This window comes from Calidris pugnax, unplaced genomic scaffold (assembly GCF_001431845.1).
Source record: "Calidris pugnax isolate Ruff unplaced genomic scaffold, ASM143184v1 scaffold178, whole genome shotgun sequence".
In the NCBI taxonomy this organism is placed as follows: Eukaryota; Metazoa; Chordata; class Aves; order Charadriiformes; family Scolopacidae; genus Calidris; species Calidris pugnax.
This window is the reverse complement of record NW_015090986.1, coordinates 41,987-51,875: the sequence shown is the minus strand read 5'-3', so window position 1 is coordinate 51,875 and position 9,889 is coordinate 41,987. Positions and strand designations below refer to the sequence as shown.

General features: G+C 56.1%; 1 protein-coding gene across 1 annotated transcript; it reads left to right on the top strand.

Moving 5' to 3' along the window:
- Window positions 1–6: 6 nt before the first annotated feature.
- On the top strand, window positions 7–7,566 carry CREB3 (cAMP responsive element binding protein 3). Its single transcript, XM_014954000.1, has 10 exons — window positions 7–27; window positions 1,648–1,785; window positions 1,867–2,140; window positions 2,346–2,458; window positions 2,677–2,769; window positions 3,341–3,447; window positions 4,762–4,830; window positions 4,976–5,060; window positions 5,186–5,267; window positions 6,032–7,566. The coding sequence occupies exons 2-10, from the start codon at window positions 1,648–1,650 to the stop codon at window positions 6,382–6,384; spliced, it is 1,314 nt and encodes a 437-aa protein (XP_014809486.1). The 5' UTR covers window positions 7–27; the 3' UTR covers window positions 6,385–7,566.
- The last annotated feature ends 2,323 nt before the right edge of the window (window positions 7,567–9,889 follow it).

The window sequence follows — 9,889 nt, the reverse complement described above, 5'->3', positions numbered from 1 at the left end:
GGGCGGCGGCGGCGACGTCGCGCTGAGGTGAGGGGGTGGCGGGGGTAGGGGAGGACCGGGACGCACCGGGACAGGGGGACACCGCGGGACCGGGATCGCCGCCCCTCGGGCTCTGCGGGGCGCCCGGACGGCGGTCGGGCCTTGGGCCGCTCTGCCCGGCTCCCCCGCAGGCCGCAGCGCGCTCCCCCCCCTCCCGCCCGTGGGCCGCCCCCCGCGGTTGGAGCTGTGGGAGGCTTCGTGGCGTCCCTCGGGTGGGTGTCCGGGAGAGGCGGGGGGAGACGTCTCCTGCGCGGCCCTGTCGCCCCGCTGTCCCCTCTCCTCCTGGCGGTGCCCGTGGGAGCAACGGGCCCGGCGCGGTGGGGGCTCGGCCCGGCCCCCCGACCCCTCCCGGCTCTGCTGTCTGCCGGCGAGGCCGTGCTCGCCGTGCCCTCTGGCTTCCCGCTCCCAGGCAGCCGGCACGGCAGCCCTGTGGCTGGCGACTGCCCTGGCCTTCTGTTTTTATTTTGTTTTGGGGAGAGAAGGGGTTTTTTGGGGGGTGTTTTTTGCCCCGGATTGTGACACCTGCCAGCTAGACGTGAGAGCTTAGCTGACTCCCCTCACCGGGAAGTGGGAGGGATGCCCCTCCTCTGGCTGAGTGAGCAGGCCTTTGGTTCAGGCCTCCGGTTCACCACCAAGACCCTGCCAGGCTGCATCTCCTTAGGGGATGAGGAGCCCAGGCTCATTAACCAGGAGATTACACCGCCAGCCCAAGCTGGGCCTAGAAAAAAACAAAACTAAAATAGCCACGGCTGCCTCTGGCAGGAACTCAGAGGGGGGTAGTTGATACCGAGTCTGTCACTTTATGACCCCCTGGGCCTGTACAGCAGCAGTCTGCAAGGCCATCATCTCCCTTTGGGCAGGGACGTCTCTCAAGGTTTTCCATCGAAGCTGAGAGATCCTTTACCCGGTGCTGTGATAGCTGCTGTGAGATAAGCAGCATTTTACATGCTGCCTGAAAGCGTATTACATGCTTGTGACGTTTATAGATATCCAGCTATAGCTTAATTATTAGAAGTGTAGAGACTAGTAGAGTGTCAGTGAGTAGCAGAGTGGTTGACCAGTGCCTAACTTATTCTTTAAACCATTGTCAGATCGTTTTTTACCATTCAGTTATTGCTTAGTCACCATTTGATTGCCATTTCATTTTCACTTGATCGTCAATCAATTATCATTTGATCATTGTTTAATCATTAATAAAACCCCTTTAGTTAACCTCAAGACAATGACTTCTCCTAATAATTTGCCTGTGACAGGGGGCTGGCCTCGCTGGCCGTGTGCTAGGGGTGCGGCACCTTTGGGCTTCAGTGGAATAGCAGGATCTTGCATGGTCTCCAGTGCAGAAAGACTGGGGTCCTTCTGCTTTCCCCCTCCTTCCTGTAGCTCCTGTGGCTGGGTTCCAGTTGTCTGGTGGGGAAACTGGTATGGTAGGGCCACCAGTGCTGCTACAATAGCCTTGTTGGGGAAGTACTCTTGGGCTGGTTGTCACTGTAGGGCCCTGGCAGCTGTTGCTGTTACATGGGTAAATGTGTCTGTAGGGGCTGAGGGACATCTTGAAGGTGTACTGCTGTCTCTCCCGTTGCCTATGCTCACTTTGGGTATCCTGCTCAGATGTCGTGCCCGGAGGAACTGGCTGCCCTGGCAGATGAGGACTTGCTTGACTTCCTTCTGAAGGATGATGCTCCTTGCCCTGAAATCCCAGGGGAGGATAACGCTCTCCTGGAAGACTGGGGCCTGCCAGAGCCTGAGGTGAGCTCACTGTGAGGAGTCACTGCTGGGTTGTGGTTCAAGAGGTTTGGCTCCCTGCTGAATAAAACGTTTTTTCTGCAGCTCCTGGACAAGGAGGTGGATGACTTCATCACCTCCTTGCTGAGCCCTTTTGAAGAAGAAACAGGTGCCCTGCAGGGTTGTTTGCCTGCTGACAGTGACAGCGGCATTTCTGAGGATCAGCATCTGTCCCATAGCCCCAGCAGCGACTCTGCCAGCAGCCCTCCGAACTCAGATATTGTCCAGGTTGATCACAACTATTTCCTCCATCGGGACTGGCCTGTACTGGAAAGCGTGAAGTCTGACACTGCAGAAGGAGATTTTTCCATTGACCTTGGTAAATAACGTGTGTGGGCTCTTTCCATCCTGGGTACAAGCAGAGAAAAGCAGTCCTGTTTTGGGTGGTTGCCAGGCAGCAACGGAGAGAGCAGAGTTTAGTGGCTTTCCGCTGCTGTAAAATTGTGGTTTCATGCTGCTCAAAGCTGGCTGATCAGGTGCTGCCTGACTGAAGCCCAGTGTTTGACTCTCCTTTCCTTCCCCAGAGACATGGACGGGTTTGGAAGGCACCAGCAAGGCACTGGAAGAGAGCTCCAGTTTCCCAGTTGCTGTTGCTGTGGATGCTGGACCCCAGCTTGTGCCTGGAGCCATCGTGCAGGTACTGGCTGCCATGTGTGTGTGCCTCAGCCTTTGCTTCTGGTCACATCTCCCCTTCTCTCCTGGCTTGGCTCTTGTGGGTGATATTTCTGAGGAAAGCGTGATGCAGCTTTAGGGGGGCTGATCCCAGTTCTGTGTGCTTTCTTCACACCTTCTCTGCACTGGGGTGGAAATCCCCTGCTGTGTGTTCTCATTGTGTGTACTTTTGCTGTTTTATAGTCTGACTTCCCGGAGCTGGTCCTGACGGAGGAGGAGAAGCAGCTCCTGGAGAAAGAAGGTGTTTCATTACCAACCTGTGGGCCACTGACCAAAGTGAGTCCTCGCTACAGCTTGTCACTCCCAAACAGACTTCCACCGCTTGAATGCTTCGGCCAGAGTAGGGGCTTGAAAATGCAGGGTGGTGCCTTGATGAGAGCTGCTGTGGTCAGGGCAGTGTGTGGCAGGGCTTGCTGTCCTTTCCTTCTTTGCGAAGCCTGGGTGGTGTCCACGCAGACGCACAGCAGCCTCTGTGTTGCTGATCAGGTAGACAGGAAGAGCAGAGAGACCTGGCTGCTGTCAGCTCAGTCTGCTCGCTCGTGACTGCTTGCAGGAGGCAGTTACTCCACAAGTGCTTCCCACCCACTTTTTCCCACTCGCCTAGTGGCTTGTGAGCTGTGGCCTTTTCACCTCCCTTAGTTATGCCTCACTTCTGCTACACCAGGGAATCTGCTGGCTGCATCAGCAGGCCAGAGTGTGCCTTGCAGCTCCTGCTGTTCGCTCAGTGGTGTGGGAGGGACAGAGGACAATAGCGCGTGGGCCGAGCGCTGGGATGTGTGCAGGGTTTGTGCGGGCTGGATTGCCCGTGCCCTGGCCTTGGCTGCTAACGAGAAAGGGCTCTTTGCAGGCTGAAGAGCGGCTTCTCAAGAAAGTGCGTCGGAAGATCCGGAACAAGCAGTCGGCCCAGGATAGTCGTCGCAGGAAGAAGATCTACATGGATGGCCTGGAAAACAGGTACAGGCACACAGTAGTGTCAGCCAACACTGAGGGGACAGACAGTCCCCCTTTTAGGGACCCTTGGCAGAATGATGATGGCACTAAATCATGGTTTCACTTACAGCTTTGCTTTCTTAAGATGTTCTGGTTAAAATAGCGGAGAATTTATGATTGGAATGGCACGGGGTTTCTAGAAGCAGAATCTATGCAGTACAATCTATAAGCAGCATAATACAGAATTTATAATATAACTTAAAATTTCTAATCACCTAGATCCTAATACAACTAATGTATGATTTCTCATCACCTGGGCTCTGCCGAGTGGGTCAGATCTTAACACATGTTTTGCTGTGTCGATACATTGTATATAATCTAGACTTGAAAATGATACAAAAGAATGTAAGTCCCTCCTTCAATTCTGGGAGGAAGCAGATGATGGTGGAGGTGTCCCTGGCCAGGGGGGTCCTGGGTCTCAGTCTCCAGCAGCAGCTCAGGTGCAAGTTCCCCCTTAGGGCTTGTAACTGCTCGATTCTATGGATGGTGCTCTGTGTGCTGTTAGGTTCCCTGCTCTGTGACAGGGTCATCATCAGCACTGGGCTGGCCAAGTGCCTGGGACCTTCAAGGCCAGCAAGGAAAGAAGTAACCAGCCTGGTGCCCAGGAACCTTGAGGCTGGTAGGGAGGGGGACAAGAAATTTGTTTGATTTATCTACTTGGTGCACAGGACCTTCAGGGTCTGATTATGAAGGAAAGGAATACATGATGCACTGGGGTGATGCTCGCCTCAGAAAATGGCATTAGTTGTGCTAACCATGTTCCCAGGGGCTGGGAGCAGGGGTTATTACTGTGCTGCACCGCTGCTGGGGTCTTGCCACCCTGGACAGAAAGGGAGGCTGACCCTGTAGGGCAGCAGCTCTTCTCAGGGGACTCAAGCTCGGGGCATAGCCTGGAGATAGCCCAGAGCTTGCTCTGTTCAAGCCAGGTGCTGGCCTGCCAGGTCCAGCGTGTTCTCCAGGTCAGGCTACTCTGCAGTACAGCCTGATGTTGTGGATCTACAGGGCTGGTGTGCCGCTGGGAGTGAGCATCCTAATGGATTAGTCTGGTGATTCTATGTGGGACTAGGCAGGGCTCTCCCCTCCCTGAACCTGGTGTGAGATGTTGAGCTTTGCTTCAAGTGGTGCCAGATAGACTCCAGGCGCAATTTTTTCTGCCCCAGCCACCCAGGGATGGTGGCTGATTACCCGAGGGGAGACTTCACCATCTGGTAAAGTCCCTGCTGTTGACTAACAAAACTTCTCTGTTCTTCCCCCATGCTGTTCATCTTTCCTGGAAAGGGTGGCAGCCTGCACCGCTCAGAACCACGAGCTGCAGAAGAAGGTGCAGCTGCTGCAAAAGCAGAACATGTGAGTCCTCATTGTTAGATGTGGCAGCAGATGTGGTGGGGAAGGCTTTTCCTCTTCTTGGGATTGTGGTCTGTGACTGGCTGCGAAGGGGGAGGAGGGGAGTGTGCAGTTGCTGCATTAACCTGTGTCGCTGGCTCTCATGCAGGTCACTGCTCGAGCAGTTGCAGAAACTGCAGGCCTTGGTGAGAAGGTCCACCATGAAAACTACCACAGCAAAAACTTGCACCATGGTGAGTGGCTTCAGCCCCAGTGTCTGTGAAGTGGTCTCTGCTGTACTTACAAGTTTGTGAGAGAGGTGCTTATTGCGGTGGGTGGTTCTATCTACGTCCTTCACTGATCTTCTTTCTGTTCCCAGGTCGTGTTCCTGTCCTTCTGCCTCATCCTCTCCCCCAGCTTCTGCTCGTTTGGGAGAAGAGAGCCACAGCCAGAGCTCAGAGGTGAGTGCCCCTGGGGCTGAGATGTGCCTACAGGTGAAGCCCCTCTGGGGCAGAGCACCTTCCTCAGAGACAGCCTGAAGCCTGGGACACCTCCAGCCCAGCAGCCCCTTGCCTGGGGTGATCTCTTTCAGAGGCCCACCTTGGGGCAGGGCCCTGGGCCAAGGACTTTACCAGAATTTCACTGAATTTCACTGAATTTTAGAGTTGGAAGGGACCATAGAGATCATCTAGTCCAACTCCCCTGCTGAAGCAGGATTGCCTAGAGCTAGAGCATGTTACTCAGGGCTGCATCCAGGCGGGTCTTGAAAATCTCCAAAGAAGGGGACTCCACAACCTCCCTGGGCAGCCTGTTCCAGGGTTCTGTCACCCTCACTGTGAAGGAGTTTCTACTCATATTTGAGTGGAACCTCTTATGTTCCAACTTGTGCCCGTTGCCCCTTGTCCTCTCACTGGCAACCACTGAAAAGAGTCTGGCTCCCTCCTCCTTCAGCCCTCCCTTGAGATACTTGTAGGCATTGATAAGGTCTCCCCTCAGCCTTCTCTTCTGGAGGAACTTGTTCTGGAGGAACTGGAGGAATTCACTCCCCCTTGGAGCACAAGCTGAGCTTGTGCCTGGCAACCACGTAGGGTCCCCTCTCCACCTCCCCTGGGAAGAGGCAGCCCGAGTTGAGCAGTTTGTTCCCTTCTCCTGGGCTCCGTGGACTCAGAACAGGATGGTGGGAGGGTGGGAGCCCATGACATGGGTGGCTCTACCTCTCTTGCAGTGCTGTCACGGCAGATCCGCGAGATCTCAAACCAGGTGGCACCTGACGTGCAGAAGGAGGGGTTCAGCCCAGAGCCTGAGGACCACTTGTTGTTGGGCAGCCTCAATCAGTCATGGGAAGAGGAGCAGAGTCCGCCCAACCGTGATCCCAGATCTTACTTCAACAGCAACTCATCTTCTGACCCTCCAGTGGCCACAGGGTCCGAGCTGGGCCCTCCCCGGCCTCCGGAGCGGCGCGCCCAGAGCGACCCCCTGCAGGTAGAGGTGCCGGTGGGGTGGAAAGCCAAGAGGCAGGAGTGGGTGGAACGCACAGCCAGCGTTGTCATCCAGCAGCACCGTGCTGATGAGATGTGACCACCGCCACCTCCTGCTCCTGGGGGTGACACCGGCCACCCTGCCAGGCAGGGGACAAGCGGAACTGCTTATAACGGATAATCTATCAAAGCACATTTCTTCTGAATACTCTCCCTATCGCTGACAGCTCAGAGGGGTTACCAGGGAGGAATCATTTTAGGGTTGACCTGTTCTGACACTCTGCTCTGTGTCTCTATAGCAGGGCTCTATCTGAGACGGGGTGGGAAACTCTGGGATCTTTGCTACGGCTGCTGGCACGGCTTGAAGCCCGGGGTGTGTCCCGTGGCTCGTGGGGATGGCCTGTGGCACGGGAGGTGAAGGCAGTCAGGCCTGAGGGGTCTGTGCTTGGTCTGACTGGATGCAGTTGGTGATGGAGGCCACTGCCTTCCTACCTCCCTGCCCAGGTGGAGGTGAACAGGCTGGGTCCTGCACTTCTTTACCGTGTCTGGTAGCCGTCAGCACGTCTCCCTTGTCCCTTCCCCTTAATCCTGCAGTCTTGCCTGATTTCTAGGTGTGAGATAGCAAGCTGACCTTCAGTGCCCTCACGGGGAGCGGTCCTGCCGTTGTGACAGACCCTCCCTTTTGCCTGTTCCTGCTAGCTTTTGAGCCACAGGCACAGCTCCTGGCCTGGCTAGAGAAGGTAGTTTGAAGTCCTTCCCGAGCCGCGTGTGCTGTTTCCCTTCCATAGGGGCTGAGCCTTTCATCTCCCACAGTCCTGAAAGTGGGGCGTCTGGGCCGCGGGGAGGGGGGGAAGGCATGCCTCGAACCGGGCTGCTGAGGGGGTGTGGAGCAGAGAGCAGCAGAGCCTGCTTGCCCTTCTGAAGGCTCTGCTGGCCACGGGACAGTTTCACAGCTGCGTCCCCGTGTGCCCGAGCTCTGCCGCGCTGGCCGGTGATGCAGTCAGCTGGCTCTGGTTGCTCCCCAGGGCTGAGCAGAAACGCTTTGAGCTGGTGAGCGGCATCCTTCCTGGAGTGCAGCTTAGTCATACCTGTTGAGCACCTCTCCTCATCCTACTTCAGGACATTTCATAGAATCATATAGAATGCTTTGGGGTGGGGGGAACCCTTAAAGCTCATCTACTCCAGCCCTTTGCAATGAGCGGTGACATCTTCAAACTAGATCAGGATAATAATTAGTGATTTCCATATCAATAATGTGTAAATGAATACTGGTCATGTGCCACTGTGTCCTTTGTGGTGGTTTCAGCGAGGGGTTGGGCTGCTGGATGGAGGCACCAGGCAGGGGGTGGGAGTGTGGTGGGAGGAACCCAAGGGAGGGCTTGGGGGTGATCACTTTTGCTACGTAACGAAGGGGAACGTGCGCTGCCTTCCCATCCTGTGGCTGTGGCTGCATGGAGGGGCTGGTTGAGACACGGGGTGTGAGTTTCCACCTCTTCGAGGGTGCAAAAACACTCTCCAACCACTTTTGGAGGCAAGTGGGTGTTGTGACCCCCCAGGTGTGACCCGCTTGCACCCCAACCCCCGGTGCCGCGGAAGCCAGCAGCTTCCCTGGTAGGAAGCGCCGGGAGGCCGGTGTCTGCCCCCACTGCTGCTTTTCTAACGGGGAGCTGCACAATCGCAGGAAGCAGAGCAGAGCCAGGGTGGTGCAACAGCCCCCTTCCCCTCTGCCGGGGGGCCGCGGGGAGGGCCCCGCCTGCTGGGTGGTTGCTAAATCAGGGGTGGGATTGCTGGGTCCACGGGAAGCACTTGCAGACCCTGAGGCTCAAGCTGTGGAGCCCGGCGTGGGGTTTGGGGGCACAGAAACCCCATCAAAGTGGTGGGTGCAGGCACCACCCTGCTTGCAGCTGACCTGGTAAGGGGAGGGTGGCTGTGCAGGGGAAGGAGATACGGAATTGATGGTTGTGTCTCTGCCTGGGGAGAAGGGACAGGCCCGGGGTGGCTCACCTGTGGGCCAGCAGCTCACTCATAACAGGGTAGGCTACAGCCCTGCCGTGGCCAGGGCAGGCAGCCACCGAGCATCCCCAGGGAACCACTGGACTTTTTTCCTCGGGACAGGAAGATCTCGGACCCTGTCCTCGCTTTTGTTTCTTTTTTTTTTTTGCAGTTCAAGGCCAGGGAGTGTAATGATACCGCTGTCACCTGGAGTCCTTGGCCCAGGGCTAATCAATATGGTGTGAGTCGCCTGAAATAAAACACGGCGGTGTTGCCAGGGAAGCAGGAAGTGGCCACCAGAGCTGGTGTTTGGGCTGGGGCAGTGGGGTCACCTTGGTGCTCTGCCAGCGGTCTGGCTTGCTTGGCCGAGTGTCAGGAGAGGAGGTGGCTCCAGGAGAGCGGGCAGGGAGCCAGGCCGGCCCAGTGGGCTCCTCATCAAAGGTGGCTGCACACCGGACCCTGCGCCAGCCCTGCTCTGGGGAAAAGTTTGTGGCAGAGGCTGGGACGTCGCAGAGCTGGTCCCCGTGCTGCACTGGGGATGTCTCTTCCCCTGGCAGTTTTGGGGACAGCTGCTCTATGGTCTCGGGCAGGGAGAGGCTGTCTTTTGTGTTCTCTTGCTGGTCCCACAGTGGTCAGGGCTGAGCCAGTCGGAGGAAGGAAGCCCAGCCTCAGCCTCACGCCTTGGGTTAAAGGGCAGTGATGATAAAAATGCCTGGAATGAGTCCTTTGGCCAAGGAGCCTTGCACCTTGTTTCCATCAGGCAGAGGAACATGAAGAACCTGGTATTTCTTCCACCCTCCTCCTCCTCCTTGCTGCAGACCCTCTGTGACATCTCTCCCATCTATGGCAAAATATTCTGCTAAGCCCTTGGCAAGCCCTGTGTGGGTGTTGCTGAGTGGAAACCCTCTCTCTTTAGCTTGGTGACTCCCCAAGTGTCGGTGGTGCTGTCTGCTTTCCATGGTAGCAATATGTTGAAAATTACAAAAGCATGAAATGAAATTCCCCTCCTATTGCCAGGGAGGACCTGGGCTGTGTGGCCGATACAAAACACCCCCTGCTCATGAATTTAAAGGAATCGTTCTGCCTTTTTTTTTTTTTTTTTTTTCTGCAGGAGTTGGGATTTCTCAGAGAGGTGGGAATTTCAGTCAGTAGCAGAAGTAAGACAAACCCTCCTTTTCAAAGGAAACCTAAACCCGGTGTCAGCATCCATCCTATTTTTATCCACCAGCACCAGCTGCTGGATATTGGTGGAAACAGAAAAACTAGCAGAAATCCGAGCACCCGTTTAAAAAGTCAACTGGAAATACGGCAGTGGAACAACCACCGCCTTCCCCCAGCTCCCAAAACAGGGCACCTCAGCACCCCGGGATTGCTGAACCTTGGGGGTTCAGTGTGTTGGGGGGTCAGCGTGGAGCTGGTCGTGCTGGGACCGTTTTGTCAAGGTGTCTGAGGCAGAAAGCAGAGAGGTCAGGCTGAGATGCCTGGAAAAAGCCCAGTGGGTGCCAGATGCGTGGCCAGATTTCTCTGGCCACATTCGGTGTAGCCAGGGCTTGGCTGGGGACCCCTGGCTGTGCGCTGTTGGGGGGACACAGCCGCCTTGAGGGGTTGTCTCC